The sequence below is a fragment of the Hyalella azteca genome, unplaced genomic scaffold (genome assembly GCF_000764305.2).
Source record: "Hyalella azteca isolate HAZT.00-mixed unplaced genomic scaffold, Hazt_2.0.2 contig13897, whole genome shotgun sequence".
In the NCBI taxonomy this organism is placed as follows: Eukaryota; Metazoa; Arthropoda; class Malacostraca; order Amphipoda; family Hyalellidae; genus Hyalella; species Hyalella azteca.
The window spans coordinates 54,852-76,022 of record NW_025943802.1 but is presented as its reverse complement, the minus strand read 5'-3'; the positions used below and the strand labels follow the sequence as shown (position 1 = coordinate 76,022).

General features: G+C 38.6%; 1 protein-coding gene across 1 annotated transcript in view; it reads right to left on the bottom strand.

The window, feature by feature from the left end:
• LOC108682554 (RYamide receptor) overlaps positions 1-21,171 on the bottom strand; it is a 47,250-nt gene that overhangs the window by 11,574 nt on the left and 14,505 nt on the right. The window contains exon 2 of the mRNA XM_018171743.2: positions 13,826-14,242. Coding sequence (XP_018027232.2) covers positions 13,826-14,242 — 417 coding nt within the window. The remainder of the gene's footprint in view (positions 1-13,825; positions 14,243-21,171) is intronic.

The window sequence follows — 21,171 nt, the reverse complement described above, 5'->3', positions numbered from 1 at the left end:
AAAGGAGCTGGCGTAAGCGAGAATTCAATACTAAGTGCCATATACAGTATTAAATCTGCGAGCAAGTTTCTATACGACTGGGTATACGTGACGAAGTTCCTACAAGGCGGTAATTAGGCACCAATGACTCCTGATTGTTTCCGTTAGATCTTGAGAGAGAATCTGAAGTACGGGACGGTCGGGGAAACTTTTGAATCATTGCTAAAACTTGCCTCTGCCATCTTGAGATCGAGCACGAGTAAGTATTTGATCACCGAGAAACTTTTGATGAGCTTCAATTTCTCCAAGAGTTCAGGAAATACGAAAAAGAAGATGAGCATCGCTACGAAGGGGATTCGAATTATCAAATGCTTATTATTTTTAGCGCATTTTCTCATTTATGGAAAAAATGCACTATTGTGCTCTCCATGTCCGTCTGTCTGTCTGTCTGTCCGTCTGTCAGTCCGTCTGTCCATGACCTCAAGTTTTCGTCGACGAGAAAACGCGCTCTCTGTCACTCACTGCACTGAGTACTGAGTTATATTTTTTTAAACGTTATTATGAAAGCAACTCTGCATTGCTTCGGGAGTAGAAACGTGAAACAATTGAACGTTTTTGCCTTCGTAATCTTATATTAAGCAGCAGTTTGTTGATGACAAATGTAAAGCTTCGGGACAATGCCACTTAGTATTGCGACTGCAAATTCCATTCCAGGATAGAAAAGAAATCAAATCTGCCTACCTGTTTAAAAACTCACGCATATTTCTCAACTTGAAACTGTCCGGAACATTTTATTAACTCCGTCTAGGACTGGGTTAAGCTCTTAAGTCGGATGACTTTTGTAGACAAGTTACTTACCTTAAATAAAATAAAAGGGTTTCTTGCCATTAATGCACCGTGGAGCGTTTAAATATTTTCGTATGTAATTGATGTAAACAATCTTTGATGTCCACTTACATCAAATGGACGTAGCAAATTTGTGGACAGAACGACTGCACCTTCACTCATTAGAACTTAGCGCTATACTTAGATAAAATTGAGGACGATTTTCTAACAATGAGATATTACTGTCACGCCTGAGCTTCAGGATTGCTATAAATTCGTGGTAATCCCATGCACAAACTTCTCCAATCAGTTTAAATGTTGGCACAAAGGAAGCTTTCAAAGCTTGTTACGTACCACTGCGTCCCTCAATATATATTCATCGATGCAATTACCCCCTCCCCCTTAACCTTTTAAACTATTCACGTTTTTGAAATTGGATGAGAAAGAAAACGATTTTGTCCTGTGAGCTTTCTATGCTGAAAAACGTTGGTACGAAACGACAGATCGAACATAAAAAATCGCGATCTGAGAATAATTTGTAAGCATTTATATGACTTTAATTTTGGAAGAGAAGAAGCACGAGCATCAAAAGGACAAAAACGAACATTTTCTGGAGCTTCAACAGAAAAAGTATTGTTTGTTGACCTTTACAACGTCAGTTCGTATGAAAATATATAAGCGAGCAAAGGTGGCGAATGGCAACGAATATTCAAGTCAATATAGATTTACATTAAACCGTCGTTTTAGTTCCACCCGATCTTCACTACGTAATAGTTAACAAAATTTTCGAGAAAAACATACATTAGAATTCCCTAGTGAAAAATCGATCCATGGCTTGGTTGATATAGAGGCATATTAGACATGAACTTCCATTCATTTCACTGCAGGTTGACATGATTGCCTCCGACCAAGCAAGTTATAAACTATCTTCATCACACTGCTTTGTACGGATATTTCCGTGTAAAATATGATGCAATATAGTGCAGGATTTTTGCTTTTTGCTTACTCCAGGACTATTTGTTAGTACAAATATTATATACTATAACTATAACGAATATTATGACAGCTGTGAGCAGAATGAACGGACTAAAGCCCAATACTTTATGGTCATGACTTAAGCATTTCGTCAAGTCAGTAATACACCAAGTCTCTTGTGAAACTTATCTTGTGCATCTGCTGGTAATTAGTGAGCGTACTTTAGTGTGCGACCAGCGAAACCCTCGGAAAATTAGCGCTTTGTCCTAAAAGCCCTGATGACGGTATGGCTTTCATTGCACTGCCTGCCAAGGTTGTCCCGCATTGCCGGAATAAATTACTGAACAGAAGGCCCAGACCATTGCAGCAGAAGTTCTGGGCTAAAACGAACCAAGAATTTCAATATAAAAGTACAGACTTAACTGTTACTCCCAAAAAAGGAGGTACACGAAGATCTGATTTCAAATTTATAGATTATGGACTTACATGTAAAGTATAACGAAAATTTGGATAATACAATTATTTTAACTATCAATAACATAATTAATGGAATAAAACCGGCTGAATTAAGCATTATGAAGCATATATTCTGGTATTAAAACATCTCCTGGTTTCAATGTCTAATATTTTTCGTCGAGCTTCCAAGATTCGACAAGATCTCTTCAACAGAGCTACATAACTGGAAGCAGCGGTGCATGCCTTATGTCGTGCTGTCGGAGCAGATGCTCATTACTCTGAGGTACAGCATGAGATGCTCGACGTGAAATTGACTCATATTATAGGAATTCGATCGTATTATCGACGTAGGAACATTGCAGCGCACGAAACATTTGCTGATTGGTAACACAGAATTTTTTGAGAGTTGCTTGCTAAAGTCTTACCTGCTATGTTCCAACTGTATACAGGTTCAGTATATTTTTCGGAAAACACTGCGCAACCAAAGCTGATATGATATATGGCGGACGTTTTGCTTTTGATATTGCAATTTCTTTGCCATGAATTTTGGGCAAACAACAGACCCGGAAAATAAAACATACATAAATAAAAAAACTTAGAATTTACGCACACGAACCTCTACACATACGACCCATTTGATGTTCGGTCTGTGAATTTGAATAGATTTACTAGAATATACAAATTTTGCTTTTCCACACATTTTAGCGCCATCCAGATTCTGTTTCTTAAGCAAGCATCAGCCCATTTTGTTTCACTAATCGTCCTGTTTTGCAGTTCATCTTGCCACCGAAGAATTTTGTGCTCTTTTCAGATAATTTATTCTTGCTTCCCCTTGGGGATTCGCACGGCGTGTTCATGCTGTCTTTACATACAAACTTTTTAGTTGTCCAATTCTAGCCACTGAACTCATTACGTTCATTCGTATATGTATATATATGCGCTAAAATACTGCCTAAATTCAGACGGGGAAGTCTCATTGGTATTGGTGGAAATTACAATATGAGAATAATTGTCATGAGGGGCCAGACTTGCCTAAGGTTTTCCATATGCATGCATGCTGAAAAGTTCAGAGGCACGCGTTGCAAGACGCGTGACAACATCATGGAGGGGGATTATTTTCCTCTCTAGTCAATGAAGTTTTTATGATCTCATCATATGCAAAGTTGCTTATTCTAAATTCGTTGTCCCTATAATGAAAGAAAAGTATTGGTATGAAAGAAAAGTATTTTAACTTCTACGTAATTTAAAACGCGAACAATTGCTCAGGCGCTCTCAGCTAGTTAACCGAGGTGCTAAGAGGTCAACTAATTTTCCTCGACTTATGAAGCGAAACGTAACTTCTTAAGTGAGTTAGTGAAGCAGAACGCACTGTGAAATGCGAACATACGCTGCCATGACGACAATTCATGTCTTTTTGTACATTCTTATGCAGCATTGTAAGCCGGAAATAAGTCTTTACAATGCATTTCAGATATTTTTTACTTCAAATTTTAAGTTATTTGATTCCTTAAGAATCACACAAAAAAGATATGATCAAGCCTAAGGTCAAGCAACTCGCTAAAAACGATTCTTAATCAATTGAGCCGAAACATGAGAGTGGCAGAGACAGCCATGCATCGCGATGATATCTCAATCTCATATTTCAGGCCGGTTCATTAGCTGCTACGCTCATATTTATGTCATAAAACTGGCTGGTACATTCATATAGCTATCGAGCATCGTGGTTCACTTAACGCTAAACTCTATTTCAGATTTTGAACTTCCGGGAGCTTGAACATGCAGTTCTGAAAGTTTCATGTCCGCATGAGAATGGCAATACCCTCCCTGAGACTGACGTAATCTACTGACAAGATGACATCTCAATACCTAGCAGCCAGAGATATTCTTCTGAAGACGATCCTCTGTGTGCTCCTCGAGGCAGAATGAAAGCTCTTGCGACATTCTGACGAGAAAATGGTTCACAATAACGTTCGTTTCCAAGCTCGACTGCACATTGCAATTTGACATGGAATGTAAAAGAAATTTACAAAATTTGTCCGCGTTAACACATGTCGTTGCACTCTATGGCCAACTGTGGAGTGAAAGAACTTCGAGAGAACATTTAAATGTATAACCAGTCTCAAAATTACTAGCTACCTACTGGCCATTTTTTTTAAACAATTAACGCGTAGTGACATGAATTTTTTGCCGAGTGTTAATTTGTTTCGCTATGATAATGGAATTAAAATTAATAATAAAGAATGTCACTATTTCTGTGCATGACGCAGTTAAATATCCATGAAGTGTTTTACGGAAGGAAGAACTTTGCATACGAGACTCCACTAGCGCCAGAGGTAAGGTCGCTGCTTGTAGTCCACCAATTGTATGCAGGGCCAGGAAATGGCGGCCTCTTTAGGGAACCTCAGGACGATGTCATATTAAGTCGTCTTAAAATGAGCTCAGGAAACTTTACCGCAAGCCTGACGTTGAGAACCCTTCTTGACAAGTATCTACTTGGCAAATCAATGAAATTGTTAATACATCCAAAATTAACTTTATAGATAGGGCAGGAAATTATTACCTACCAGCCTTTCCATGCAGTTGACAAAATAATGTTCGTACTCTCAGTTAAAATTTGTTTGGTATTATTGCTAAAGGATCGCGAGCAGTGACATGGTATAGGCTCGGAAACATGATATTCAAAAAATTCCACAGCGCGACAGCGGCAGAAACGACCGCGGGAGCAAAATCCAATCTTTGCTCTCTGCTTATTTCAGCTTGATATATTATTTCCTCAGAACGGTATCACGAACATGTTTTTGTCACAGCTCACAATATTCATATATAATACCTTTAAGACATTTTTGAATTCGTTAAATCCATTCAGAGATCTCTAATGCCCCAGTGAGATTCAATTGTTCAATGCACCAATGAAATTCCTCGGCTTTTCGAGCAAAAATATTTGTTGAACTATCGTTAGGTCAAACTTAGGTGTAGAACTATCGTTAGGTTAATGAAATTACTAAAGGAGCGCTGTTGATGTCAAAAATTTTCCCTTAAACTTCTTGCCCGTAATTCTTGTACTTTAGTACTTGCAGCGCCGCCATAAAACGCTGCTTGTAGTCTCGCAGGAATCACGAAGCTCAATTGTCAATAACTCGAATGAAATCAACTTCTATTTTTATTCTTAGGTCGCGTGTATTTTCTGCAGATTCACATGGCAACTCTTGATTGGAGATGGTGCATTCAAGTGCCAATTTGTTGATGACCTCTTGCTTTCGAGCTTCAGCCCCGCGCTATGCAATTCAGGACGCCCCTCATCTGCTTGGTAAGCTGTGCGCGCGTCCAGCCAGATTATTGAAGAGCTTTGACTTATTTAATTCGGTCGTACGCGAGCTTTGTTTATCCTTTGACCTAAAAGGTTGATTGGTATAAAGTAAATGTTTTTAATGGATCAGTATCATCTTTGCTGCATTTTAATCGCTGTATCGCCAGACTCTTGAATCAAGTACAAATTGGCTCGTGCCAATATATACAGTTTTTGAACAATTGTTGGAAGAGAGTTATTTATAACTCAGTGGCAGAGAAAATTGAAGAGGGAGAGTTAAATAATTTAGGAATTGATTTGTTTAATTAACTCCTGAAAGGCTGTAAAATATGAAACGATTGTAGAATCGATCGAAAATAAACTATCCAAAAATAAATTAGACAGATAGACTAAATAGAATAGATCGAAAATCGATCGTAAATAACGTCGAAGTTTACTCGAGCCGTTGAAGCTTAGGAGCCTTGTGAAATTATCAGACATTTCACTATCTTAATGTCCCATGCAAGCTGTCCTCAAGCAATCGACTAAATATGTTTACGCTTCACTGCATACTTAATGATGTTTATTGAAAATGTTTATGGATTGGAGAACATTGATTAGTCTGTTCTCCACTTAAGTTGTTCTCCACTGAAGCCAAAACGTATCTGCAGTAATTTAGTGCAGTTTGAGAACACACTGCTCTATATTCACGAGTAGGTACTTACAATGCAATGCAGGTGCATTTCAACCTTTTAAATAAAAATTCATGGAACATTTTAATCTTCTTATACAAAAGGTTTTTAAGAACCATTCAGTAGCATTCATTTTCTTTAGGTGCATCCAAAATATAGCAGAAGTATTTCACAAATATGCCGTGAGGTTTCCTCTATATAATGAGAAGGTTACATGGCCGACCAGCTTTGGTGATTTGAAATATTCTATGCACATAAAAGTAGGCAGCCAACTTCATGGAAGATTATTTTTGCGTTCGCGACCGAGATCAGTACCACCAAATATCGGTGTTATTGGAAAAACTTTCTAAAATCGAATTAATTAGCTTCGCGAATTTAAAAAACGACTAATATTTTGCGTTACTGTATGAACACCGATAAGCAAACCAGGTATACAAGGGCCAAAACTTGGGAGTTGTTTGGATAACTGAGCGAATACGACTTTTTCGGTTGAAAGAAACCCTAAAGCGAATTCGCTCCCAGATACGGGAGTGGATATGGAGAGGATTACATGTTGGGACAAGCGCTGACTTTAAAGGAACCTCCATGGTGGATAACTGAGAGAATACAACTTTTTCGGTTGAAAGAAACCGTAAAGCGAATTCGCTCCCAGATAAGGGAGTGAGTATGGAGAGGATTAGATGTGTGGACAAGCGCTGACTTTAAAGGAACTTCCATGGCAGCTTAACGGCCTGACGCCGGCCGAGCCGCATCGTCTATTCTGTTTAACTCCGTGAAAATACGCTCATATCTTGTAGGCGTGAGAGTGTTGGAACGTCTCACCTTTTCTGAACAAATTATTGCGTTATTTAGTTGATAATTATTAATTTATTTTCAGACTTTCATATAAATATAATAGGAAAAAAATAATGCAATACATCGACACAAAATTTTTTGTTGCGTAGTACATTCAAATATTTTGATAAATAAAATTAACTCTGTAGGGAGCGTCAACAATTTCCCAATATTGTGCCTCGGTTATTTTCGACTTCACTTCCATATTCTTAGCCACGGTTTGCGTGGAGAGTGAAAACATTGTGCCATCTGGGACCAAACTGAGACTGAAAGTTGAAATGTGCCCATAGCGGCTGTGCCTTCCGTAGTAAGGTCATAACATCAACTTTCAATGTAGAAGTTCTTATATTGCCGCCCAAGATTATCCTGGGACAATTCTTACCATTTAATTCGAGAAAAAATCTTGGGAAACAGATCAAAATTAAATGAGGAACAGAACCTAGTTTCATGTCATTTTAAACTCGAAATATTAATTTCGACTTGTACACTCGTTGTAAATCATAAGATAATGAAAATGCGGTACACGAGGAGGGATGAAATTTGTATTCAGTGTTCATCGGATTTGAGAGGACATTTTAATTCAATAACCGGCTGCACAGCCTCTGAGAAGACTGGTAGATTCTATGCATTCATGTTTTTAATCACTCGGAAGAGAAAATAATTTGTGTGCAAGTTTAAATTTGAATTTATTTACGCCCGAGCAAAAAATATGCTGGCACATAATACCGTTTGCTTCTTTACATCACACCTATAACAATTCGTTATATTTCCGCAACGTTATATTACAGATGTTAAATTCCCGACCGCATGGTATGAGTGATCACGCACCGACCAAGGACAAATTAAAACCCAAACCCAGCTCGACCTGACTGCCCCAGTAACTGCCTCATCTAAGTCTTAACTTTATTACTGAGCGGTTAAGTTGGTCGAGGGAGTTTCCTGAGCTCAGTTTCCAGCAGTAAAAGAAAATATTTTATCAGCCATTTGGGATTAAGGCCCAGCTTGGGCGCTGTGACATCGTCTGCTGAACGTTTGCGGGGACCGTAAATAAGTTACCATGGCAACTTCTATTTACTAATTGAAACTGCAAAAAAATTATACCTTTGAAATAATTCTTGTTTTAATGTAATTTTACCGTAGGGCAATTCACTCAAACTTCGAATAAGAGAATAGTCTACAGAACAGTGCACGAACACAGTAAAGAGCATATTTTTCCTATTCAACTTTCGATCTGCCATGGAGTGTAAAAATAGTAAAAACGATTCCTTATTTTTGGCCGTGAATGTATAGGATTATTGGTCATAACTGGCATTTGTGACTCAATAAATCCTTGTAGATCAAAGTCCAAATGATATATATACATGAGCCCAATATGGAAAAGGTTCAACCATACACTTCTAAGTCTTTTAAAATTAAGGGAATCTATCGTGACCGGTGCGTGTGAAATGAACATGCGCGTGCTAGTTCCTTCCCTTGATTATGAGACGGTCACTGGTAAATTGGATGATCCTTAATAATATTGTATATGATCATAATATTGCAAGATCTTATCATGAAAATATTTTTCACGAATAAAACATGCAGCACAATCGCGGCATGAACTGATATAATGGCGTGAGGCGATTTGATGCTGAACTTTTGAATTGGTTGTCGGGGTTGTGTGTGAAGAACATCAAATCGTGATCTAGCGAAATGGCTTGATGTAATTGAAATAATTTTCTTTCAATTATTCAGTAATTGAGGTAATTTTCCTTTATTTTTCAGTAATTGAAGTGATTTTCTTTTAATTATTCAGTAATTGAAGTAAATAGCTTTTAATTATTCATTAATTGAAGTAATTTTCTTTTAATTATTCTTTAATAGAGTAATTTTCTTTTCATCGATCGTAGCATTCAGAATAGCACGATAACGATTTTTTCTTGCTGATTTATGAACAAATTAACGAATATATTTGAATATATGTGGGAGCTACTCAAGTTTTTGCGTTTAAATAAAAATCATGGCTTCGTACCAGTTGTCTAATTAGCTTTAAACGACGTATATACAGTGTCAGTGAGGAAAGCATGGAGATCACCAGCCAAACTAATTACGGTTTAATTTATTGCTGTAAGAAATCATCATTGGGTTAGGATCTTTACCCACGAGACATCAGGTCGTCACTTTTAATCTCTTTCTGAAAATGGGAGTAATTATTTGCTTTAATGAAACACGAAGCCGTTCGAAATGGCGTGCGAGCACAATGGCTTCGGGTACTTGTAAAGCCGCCCTCCTCTGCTCAAGCGGACGATTAGGTAGTGCATTATCCTATAATTTGGCAGCGGCGCTTACGCTGCCTACAACATGACACACTACAGCGCTTTGTCGAGTGTTGCTCGCTTTGTCGAGTGTTGCGCTCGTTTTGTGGAGTGTTGCTCGTTTTGTGGAGTGTTGCGCTCGCTTTGTCAAGTGTTGCTCGCTTTGTTGAGTGTTGCTCGCTTTGTCCAGTGTTGCTCGCTTTGTGGAGTGTTGCACGCTTTGTTGAGTGTTGCGCTCGCTTTGTCGAGTGTTGCTCGCTTTGTCGAGTGTAGCTCGCTTTGTCGAGTGTTGCGCTCGCTTTGTCGAGTGTTGCTCGCTTTGTTGAGTGTTGCTCGCTTTGTCGAGTGTTGCGCTCGCTTTGTCGAGTGTTACTCGCTTTGTTAGTGTTGCGCTCGCTTTGTCAAGTGTGGTGCTCGCTTTGTGGAGTGTTGCGCTCGCTTTGTCGAGTGTTGCGCTCGCTTGGTCGAGTGTTACATTCGCTTTGTGGAGTGTTGCGCTCGCTTTGTTGAGTGTTGCGCTCGCTTTGTGGAGTGTTGCGCTCGCTTTGTGGAGTGCTGCACTCGCTTTGTGGAGTGTTGCACTCGCTTTGTGGAGTGTTGCTCGCTTTGTGGAGTGTTGCTCGCTTTGTCGAGTGTTGCATTCGCTTTGTGGAGTGTTGCTCTCGCTTTGTCGAGTGTTGCACTCGCTTTGTGGAGTGTTGCTCGCTTGGTCGAGTGTTACATTCGCTTTGTGGAGTGTTGCGCTCGCTTTGTCAAGTGTGGCGCTCGATTTGTGGAGTGTTGCGCTCGCTTTGTCGAGTGTTGCACTCGCTTTGTGGAGTGTTGCACTCGCTTTGTGGAGTGTTGCTCGCTTTGTGGAGTGTTGCTCGCTTTGTGGAGTGTTGCACTCGCTTTGTGGAGTGTTACATTCGCTTTGTGGAGTGTTGCTCTCGCTTTGTCGAGTGTTGCACTCACTTTGTGGAGTGTTGCTCGCTTTGTGTAGTGTTGCGCTCGCTTTGTCGAGTGTTGCACTCGCTTTGTGGAGTGTTGCACTCGCTTTGTGGAGTGTTGCGCTCGCTTTGTCAAGTGTTGCTCTCGCTTTGTGGAGTGTTGCACTCGCTTTGTCGAGGCTCGCTTTGCGGAGTGGTGCGCTCGCTTTGTCGAGTGTTGCTCGCTTTGTGGAGTGGTGCGCTCGCTCTGTCGAGTGTTGCGTTCGCTTTGTCGAGTGTTGCGTTCGCTTTGTTGAGTGATGCGTTCGCTTTGTCAAGTGTTGCGCTCGCTTGGTCGAGTGTTGCGCTGGCTTTAATGAGGGTTACATTCGCTCTATAGAGTTTTACGCTTGTTTTTTTTCAAGTGTTGCGCTCGCTTTGTCGTGAGTTGCGCCCGCTTTGTCGAGTGTTGCGCTCGTTTTTCCGAGTGTTGCGATTGCTTTGTCGAGTGTTATGATTGCTTTGTCAAGTGTTTCGCTCGCTTTGTCAAGTGTTGAGTTCGCTTTGTCGAGTGCTGCGCTCGCTTTGTCAAGAATTGCGCCCGATTTATCGAGTGTTGCGCTTGTTTTTTTTCGAGTGTTGCGCTCGCTTATTCGAGCAATGATCTTGCTGTACCGAGTATCGATTGTGAAGTTCGCTTTGCCCAGTTGGCGCTCGGTTTGTAGATTGTTGCGCTCGGTTTTAAGTATTGCTCTCGCATAGTCGGTATTGCGCTCATTTTGCTGCGTTTTACGCAGGCTTTCTTGAGTGTTTAATGTTGGCTTGACGAGAACTGCGCTCGCTATGTTGGGCAAAGCTCTCGGATTGTTCAATTTTAATTTCGGTTTTTCTAGCGTTACGCTCAGTTAGTTGAAAGTTTCGTTCGTTCCGTTGAGTATTGCGTTCGATTTTTCTATTTTTATTCATTCTTTGTCAATTGTTCCTCTCGGTTTGTTTTACGTTTGCATCCGACCATAGAGGGCAACTGGAGGTCATGCAAATCTGTAAGCCACGTTATGTTATATTCCTTCACTTGATTTTTCAGAATATTCAAAAGGATTGCAATGTTTCGATTTGTGTGTTTAGCTAACGAAGCAAGAATGGAAGAGTCGGAAAAGCTGCGTAGCTTTTGATAGAATGAAGCAATCAAGGAGAAAGGCAGAATACGTGATAAAATTGATCATTGCAAAAGAATATTCGGAATACGGCTGATTGATAGTTTCTTAAAGGATTCCACTACGCATCGTAAGCATGGAGACCTTAATAATTAATCTGTCCATGTCATGGATTATTATTATTTTGAAATATAAAGTGACAGCGGCGCTTTTAGAACCTTCTGAATACAAGCTTTCATTTTCTGGAAGAAACTCACATGGATGTCTACGGAAGCCTTCTCCATTTAATACCGTCAAATAAATACAAATTTGAGAAAACTAATTTTCAGTAGACCGGTTCTGTTGCTGATTGAAATTATCATGGAAGGCATATATATTATGTTGCATTATGAAAAGCATTGTTCTGCATTGAAATTTGACGAGCTGAACGCAGGACTGAGCGGATGAGCGGAACGCAGCTGAACGTCTTGCGTGCCGTCAAACTGACATGGGATCCGAATAAAAGAATGAAAAAACTCACAAATTAACATAATCAATAAATTCTATATTAATTAGTCGAAATTAATGTGGTGACTTGATGTGGAGATGGACTTAATAAATATTCGTATAGTTATTTCGTTACATCTTTTTTTTAACTTTTGCACTTCATCAATAAGATACCCGAACTAATTTTGCTTCGATCGTAATTTTTCACTAGACTGAAATAAGCTCTCAGACGAGCGATTCAATCTGCTGAATTTTCAGCTTTTATAACATAAAAGTTAAACATTAGACATTATAAATGAAACATTATTACAATATTGCATAATGTTATTTTCATAAGAGTAAATAAACAATTCGGGGTATAATATAGACGCGTCAGGGCAGTCGGTAATCGAAAACCATTTTGACCCAGAAGCGACGAGCTTCAACCTGCCATTGGTTCAGCGGTCATCAAATTGATTTAGTCGCTGATGAAATCTGATTTCAGGAAGAAATCTCAATAGTGAATCTTCGAAGATTTATTTCATTAAATTATTTCTTGGCAAAATAAATAAAAATGTTTGGACGAGATTATTTGCGTTATTATCTGTGTCGGGTTTACGGGAGCAACCGTTGCTGGCGCTGCGTGGGTGTTGTGGGGACCGAGATGTACAGAGGAGGGTGGGGGGAAAAATAAGTAAAGCTGGACGAATTTTTTGTTAAGCTTTTCCAACATTTCCTAATATTCAAATGAGGAATGCATATTTTCCAGTTGATGATAATAATACGAAACAAATTTTCATGTGTTAGTTCCTTATGTCTGGAGGGTTTGAAGATGGAAGACTGCTTAGGATCTTCATTTTCTAAATGAAAGTTCGTGGAAAAAAATATTAATTAAATATTATTGTTCAAAATATTATTATTAAAATATTAGGAAGTCAGCTTGGCGTACAGCAAGCATCTCATTCAACTTCAGCATCCCGTTTACCAAAACATTGCTCATAAAATTTAGACTAAATTATGCAAGAAATTCAATTTCATTTGAGATTGATTTTGATTCATTCGTTATTATCTTTGCAAAGTTATTTATACACCCAAATGTGAAAGAGCTCCATGATGTTATATTAGGGTCTTTTTTATATGTGTAGAAACTTCCCACACAGCTTTATATCCATTTCTTTTTAAAAGATGATCCACTCTCTATGACTTTAATTTGAATTTTTGATTTAAATTTTAATGAGAACGTCAAATAGATATCCTGGCAAAAACTCATGTTAGCATTGAGGCATGAAATGACCTGACCGATCTTTAGATTGGTTAGACGTAGACCTTTTAGATTTTCAGAGATATTTTTAGGTCGTATTTTAATTTGAGATACGATAATTCGATTCTTTTATCTCGCGTGCAAATTTTTTGTATCAATGCACGTACTGAATCCTCCATGACTAAAAGCCTCATTAGAGAATAAACTTTTTTTAGATTCTTTGTTATGTTTCTAATTAGGGTGAGAAAATATTGCCCGAAATTTACTCTTATATTCGTATAAATACCAAAATATATAGCTCTTCAATTTAAAATTCATCGTTTTTAAATCGATCTCACGTTCATAAGTTGTGATTTCTGATGCAAGTGATTTCATTAAGCCTAATGTACTCATGCAGAATCCGATCATCGAAGCAAACTATAAGATACACATTAAACTAATATGAAAATCTAGGAACAATAATACTGTATACAATGGCAGATGAAGTCAGTAATCACAAACTTTTTCATAAATTCAAAACTGCAAAAGTCTGCAACTTGAGTTCATGGAATAATGAAGGAAATAAATGAAAATTTTAATTTTCTTCTGAGCTCTTGGCTAATCAAATTCGACAGACCAAGTGTAACAGTGCGCAGACAAACATTTAATTGAGGACTAATGTTGGTTAATTCTTATTATTGAGAAAAAATCACTGACCTTCCTTTTACTCCTGGCGATTCTGTCGTGCCTGGCGGGAGTCTCTCCCAGCGACTTCTTGCCCCAAACTACAATGCCGATCCTTGTGTAGGTGAAGATAAGCACCGCGACCGGCAACACGTACTGCAGCAACATCAACGTGGCCGAATACGACGCCTGTCTTTGCTCAGAACCTTCCCCCCAGTCCTCCATGCAGACCTTCAGCTCGTAGATCTTGTAGTAGTTATCGTCAGGTTCTTTGAGCTGTGAGAAGACTGCGAGAGGGGCGGTGGTGACGATAGCGAGGACCCACACCAGCCAGATGATGACGCGGGCCTGGAGCCTCGTCATGCGCGGACGGAGCGGGTAGATGATGGCAAGGTAGCGGTCTATGCTGATCGCCACCAGCGAGTACGCTGACACGAACACCGTCACGCCCTGCGATGCAATGGGCGTCTTTAATTGGTCAAAATTAATATCAAGAAACAGTTTTAACCCACCACAACCCACCACGGGAAAAATTACAAAAATTAATATCAAGTAACAGTAATAACACACAACAACCCATCACGGGAAAAATTACAAAAATTAATATCAAGTAACAGTCTGTTACAAATTAATGACGTCTTTAGATTTGATTCAATTCGCAGAAGCCCCTTTGCTGTCATAGCGTACAGAAAATTCGAGGGCTTTTCTACGAACATAATTCCAGAACGTTGAAAAACCGAGTATTCTCATGCTTGATTACCTTGGTTATTGATTGATATTGCTTGATTATTACCTTCATTACTCTTCTTCGCGCGCCTATGCAGATAAGTTAAGTAAGTGGTCGACTTTTCACTGAATTTAAATTCATTTCTTTTTTTTAAATGATGTACGGTAATTTGTTGAGATGCAAATTTTTAATTAAATTTCGACAGACAATGCTTTGACATGATTAAAGCAACAGACCATGGTTGTCTGATGGCGGCAGGAGGAAAAAAAGCCAAAACAACCGTGATTTAATTTTTATTATTACATTTAAAATTTCCGCTGTCAAAATTTAATTTCAATGGTTTTCTAGACTTCAAAAATTACACTGAGTTTACACTCTCAGGCCCAACGGTCATCGTTGCGGTTGTCCTGTGGCTTTAAGTCCACCCAGCGTGGACACCCGGAAAAGAAGAAGAAGAACTGAGTTGAGTTTACAGCTTTTATGTATTTATCTAATTTAGCCAAATATAAATAGAAAGCCAATTCAGCCAAACTTGCTGAAGACTACATTATAATGAGCACTTACCTCATTTACAAATGTCAAAATTTATGTATGTCAATCAACTCCCGCTCACCAGATTAGACCAACAAGTTACGTCAATACCAACCTGATAAAAGCTACATAAATAATAGCCAAACATGTCTAATCATATGTAACTTTCCGGCCCCATCAATCCCTAAAAATATTTACCCGATCTCCTCCGCCTCTGTTCTTCAAATCGCCTCCGGACTCCAGATAATAAAATATATCAGCAAATTAACGGTGTAGCCAGGGAAAGTCCTCTTGGCCCAACATTCGCCGAATTCTACATGTGCTAACCCTAAAAGCGATGGTCGTTAGATGCACGGATTACACCCGACCCTTACTGTCGATATGTCGACGACATCTTCTTCGTTCGAGACCAAGATCACATGACGGATCACATGATAGAGCGGCTTTAAAACTCAATTCAGTTTTGACGTTCACTTTTGTGTTCGGACATAATCAAATGTTGCCTTCTTTCTGGACACACTGGTGCAATATGATAATAATTCGTTCAACACTAAAGTTTATCGTAAGCCTTCAGACGTCGTAAAGTTCTTGAAGGAAGACAGCGAATGTCCCCAGCGCTACAAAGTCAGCACCATATGCGCCCTCGTACACCTAGCGTTCAAAACATGTGCATCAGCTCGTGACTAGAAAACTGAACTCCGGACCTGCAAGCAAACTCTTGTAAGCAACAGTTATGCAAACAAAACTATCAACACAGTAACTTCAAATTTTCGAGCACGTCAAACCCGAACAGATGATTCCACATAAAAAGACGGCGTCACAAGAATTTACTACCAAAACCAGATGAACAGCGGTTATAGGACAGATGAAAGAGTTGTCAATTCAATTGTGCAAAATAACATTCGACGTTGGAGGCCTGCACCAGCATCATCATGCAGTGCCCCGATACTACAAGACTGGCAATAGCAGAGGCTCTCATCATCAAGCATGAGTCTTTAGCTATCAATTTGCAAACCACCGGATTTGTCAGGACGTTGAAGTTTTTCTCGGAGTAATTTAAATTTTTATTTCGAATAGTACCTACGATACCTTTTGTATGCACTTATGTAGTTTTCAAATTGCAAATTTCAAGTGATTTAAAATTCTTCACCTACTTGAGAATGAATATTGAATATTCGTAAAGGCGTATTCCAGTAAAATGTCCTTTGGTGACCTGATTTCAATCCCCAAGCACCAGCAAGAAATTTTATTCAGCTTATTGAAAAAAAAGAAAGCAAGAAGAAAATTGTTAATAAAAAGCATGCTCTGGTCTTCGCACAAACCTGCATAAATGAAGAACTTCTGCCTAACTACACTAATATCCGAATGATTGAATGTGCTTGAAACATTAAAATGCAAGCAGGTAAATTTCCCTGGATGTGACTAATTTCTCCTGCAATAACAAGCCATGGCTGAAAGATTTCCAAGACTGTTTTTTACATTAGCCTGCGCGTTTGATTTAATTCGCTGTCGCTCTGTGATGTCATAGCAAAGAAAGAACAACTTAATTCCCCATTGTCCAATAATGTGTTTGGAAGACCAGCTGCATCGCCAAATATAAGATCCAAGATGATGAATATAATCCATTCACATAACTGTTTCTTGCTTGATAAATATTAAACCCTAAATTTTTTATTATTTGTCACTGGCTTAAATTTCCCCGAATAATTGAAATTAAACAAGGACAGAAAAAGCGAACAACAATTTTGAGAATTTGCGCCGAGTTTTTGTTATCAGGAAGGGATTAGTAAATAAGCGGTGAGGGAGCTAAAATCTTAACTCTCGCTCCATTATTATTTCCCACGAATAATTAAAAATTCGGATTCGGTGACACAATAAATGAGGGTATGATGGCATCGAGATTGCTATAATTTTAATTCATGCATTTACCTTCATGGCCATCCGTTGCGTTCCTTGTTACGAGTAAATATTTTTTTATTTCGTGAAGTGAGTACTTGCAAATTTTTAGCGCATTTTCTCATTTATGAAAAAAAAAACGCTATTGTGTTCGTCATGTCCGTCCGTCCGTCCGTCCGTGACGGACGACGGACAGACGGACGTGAGAAAATGCGCTCTCTGTCACACACTGCAGTGAGTACTGATCTAATTTTTTATTATTACAACACTTCTCTTTAACTTCACTTCTTGTTTGTCTGTCTGTCTGTCTGCTACAAATTTTATAATCGATATTTAACACACTTCTACCTGTCCAATCGATTTGAAATTTTGCACACTTGTGTAAAGTTGGAGACAATGCATGAATCAATTGACAGAATAAATAATTTTATAAATTAAAAAAAAAATTCAATATTAAAAAATTAAAAAAATAATTTCGTCTCCTACAAATCTTATAATCCATATATGACACAATTTGATCTGTCCAATTGATCTGAAATTTTGCACAATTGCATAAAGTCAGAGACAATGCATGAATCAATTGACAGAATAAATAATTTTAAAATTTACAAAATTTTGATATCTTAAAAAAATTCGAAGAATAATTTTTTTTTTCAATATTTGAAAATGAAATTAGAAATTCGTTGCACATGTGTAGCATCCAAGATACTGGATTGTTCAGAAGTGTTGTTTTTAAAAAGCAATTTTTAAACGCATATTATTAATTGTTTAGTTGGATTTATATTCATGGGACTGAACGAACATGTAATAAATCCCATACTTTATTCAGTTGAGTTCTTGAGGATTTATGGTATTCTATTGCACGATTAACAACGCTTTCAGTTCATGTGCACTTGAAATATTCAATCTTTTGGTTTTTTGTTCCTTAGGCGGTTTTTTCAGTTTTTTCAAAGTGAAATTAGAGCTGTTCTCAGAAAAATTTCCAATAAGGATAAAATTATTTTAATTTGCGTTTTCTTTCATTTAAATTTTTAGTGAATCTTTATTTGAATCATTTCCAAATGATGCAATAGGGATCAGAAGACCATAACCATATTTTACCGTGACTCAGCGGAAGAAAATGTAACCCTGAGGGATGTGCCAAGCGTCTCATAAAGACCGGTGAGCGTTGATGCTCCTGCATGGCAAAGATTGGGCAGATTTAGGAGGACTTCGTCGCAAAATGTGCCATTAAATTTTTTTTGGTCTCGTTGACTGCATTTCACTGGCTTTCACAAAGGTTGGTACTCAATTGAAGGAGCCAGACTCCATATTCCTAAATTTCTTGCACTTTTATTTCAACGATTCCATCCCAACAGACACGGCAGAACAGTCGCTAATGCATGAAAACATTAATTGATTTGTTCATGGTGTTCAAAATTTTTAGGTATGCCATTTTCTCGAAATGCCTTTGTTCCTAGTTTGCACACGTGTAGCAATAAAGAATTCCTTCCAAAAGTATCTCACTCTTTGTAGTCCAGAATTAACGGATAAATTTACAGTTATACAGTAAAACTTGAATGAGAAAAAGTTCAGTGATGCGGAATGTGTCGGCAGTGATGAAATGCGTTCAAATTTGAAATATTTTTCATAGTTTACTTAGTTGACATCGAGATTTGTTCAAAAGTAAATTTAAACGCCGGTAGACATATAATGTGGCAAACTAGCATCATTAAAAAGATGTTTTGTACTAGAGTAGGCAAAGTAAACCGTGAAAATGTTTATAATATAGAAATTTTTCCAAGTGAATTCTGCTGAGACCCCCAAATTTAAGATGATTATGTCTCCACTATAAAGTATCGTTTATGTTGTTTAGAGTAGCACATTTCCGCAAGCTACGGCATACGCTTAGTCGACATCTGTTTTCGGACCAGCAATGAAAAATACAATCTTTCGTTCATTAAAGGACAATAAAAGAAAAAAATGATTGCATTCGTCAATGATGAACCCAAAAGAAAACTATTTTCTGCTTTCCTAAGTCACTTCCCGGAAGTATCTATGAAGATTCCTTCACTCCATAAAGGCAATAGACACAACTGCCAGCATTCACTATCCTGCAGTTATAGGAATAACCTATATTTGAGTCTCGCAGGCAGTTATATCAATAAAATATCCTGGCAATCATTAATGCTCTACATGTCCTGCTACATGTAATATTTACTATGAGCTGCCGTCAGACATCAACACGCAATCGCTGTTTTATACGCTCTCTGACGATACAGTGCATGAATGAGTGAATATGAATTTCACAGTGAATGAATGAGTGAATGTGCGTGACACAGTGCATGAATGAGTGAATGTGCATGACACAGTGCATGAATAAGTTCATATGAATGACACGGAGAATGTATAGTTCTTGTGGTTGCGGGAACTGTTGCCGCGTTACATTGCCCCCGGAAGGTCGTATTCTCAGGCCAGGGTTCGAATGTAATGTAAAATCTCTGTAAGTTTTTCCTCAGTTCGAAAAACAAGAAAGGGACATGCAAGATATATTCGGGAGTGATGCCGCAGCCTCATTTGAGAACATTTCCTGATTTTCGATGGGCACGAAATAATATATTTCCCGTCAACATCTATTCATCGTTTCTTGAATAAATGAGGCGCTCCACACAATTAATGAGTGCGGAGCTTGTCGAGGCAGGGCAGACATTCGCTATTCATGCGTCGGTTTAGCGAACATCGGCAGAAGAAACTCTACGCTAATCAAAATCTATGCAAGATTTGCGATGGTCCCCGATTTTATTATAGTCAGCCATCGAATATTCTCCCATGTTTTCCGGCAGGCAAGAGCTCCATGCAGAGAGAACATAAAGCAAATGACGGTTGGGAAAGTCTTGCTCGTTGGAAATTATTTGTAGCTTTTTGTAGCTTGTCACATTTAGGAGACGCTGCGCAAATCGAGCTCTGTACCCCCACAGAAAAAGAAGTGCAGGCTAAAAAAATGCTGGCAAGAGAAGAAAGCCGTTTTTTCTCGCGTCTGTGGGGAAACGCTATGATGCATGATTACTAAATCTAGTGAAAATACGAGCTCTTTATATNTGACACAGTGCATGAATGAGTGAATGTACATGACACAGTGCATGAATGAGTGAATGTACATGACACAGTGCATGAATGAGTGAATGTACATGACACAGTGCATGAATGAGTGAATGTGCATGACACAGTGCATGAATGAGTGAATGTACATGACGCAGTGCATGAATGTGTGAATATGAATGACGCAGTGCATGAATGAGTGAATATGAACGATACAGTGCGTGAACGAGTGAATATGAATGACAAAGTGCATGAATGAGTGAATATGAATGACAGAGTGCATGAATGAGTGAATATGAATGACACAGTGCATGAATGAGTACAAGCGCATAACACAGAGAATGAATAAGTGCTTGTGGTAACGGGAACTGTTGCCGCTTTGCGCAGCCCCCCTGAGTCGTATTCTCAGGCCAGGTTTTGAAAGTAATGTAAAGTCTCTGTAAGTTTGTCCTAAATTTGAAAACAAACAATGGGACATGCAAGATATATTCGGGAATAATGCCCCCGCCTCATTTGAGAACATTTCTTGATTTTCGATGGGCACGAAATAATATATTTCCCGTCAACATCTATTCATCGTTTCTTGAGTAAATGAGGCACGTCTCACAATTAATGAGTGTGGAGCTTGTCGAGGCAGGGCAGACATTCGCTATTCATGCGTCGGTTTAGCGAACATCGGCAGAAGAAACTCTACGCTATTCAAAATCTATGCAAGATTTGCGATAGTCCCTGGGTTTATTATAGTCAGTCATCGAATATTCTCCCATGTTTTTCGGCAGGCAAGAGCTCCATGTAGAGAGAACCTAAAGAAAATGACGGTTGGGAAAGTCTTGCTCGTTGGAAATTATTTGTAGCTTGTCACAGTTAGGAGACACTGCGCAAATCGAGCCCTGTACCCCCACAGAAAAAGAAGTGCAGGCTAAAAAAATGAAAGCCGTTTTTTCTCGCGTCTATATGTGGAAACGCTATGATGCATGATTACTAAAATAAAAATTAAATTTACTAAACTAAATTACTAAAATTTATGAATTAACCGTAAACGACGTTGAAAATAAAAGCTGTTATAATGAGAGAACACGGAAAAAATCGGGGGTTATCGGAGCCTGATTAGAATATATTTTTGAACCAGATTTAGACTTATACTGTG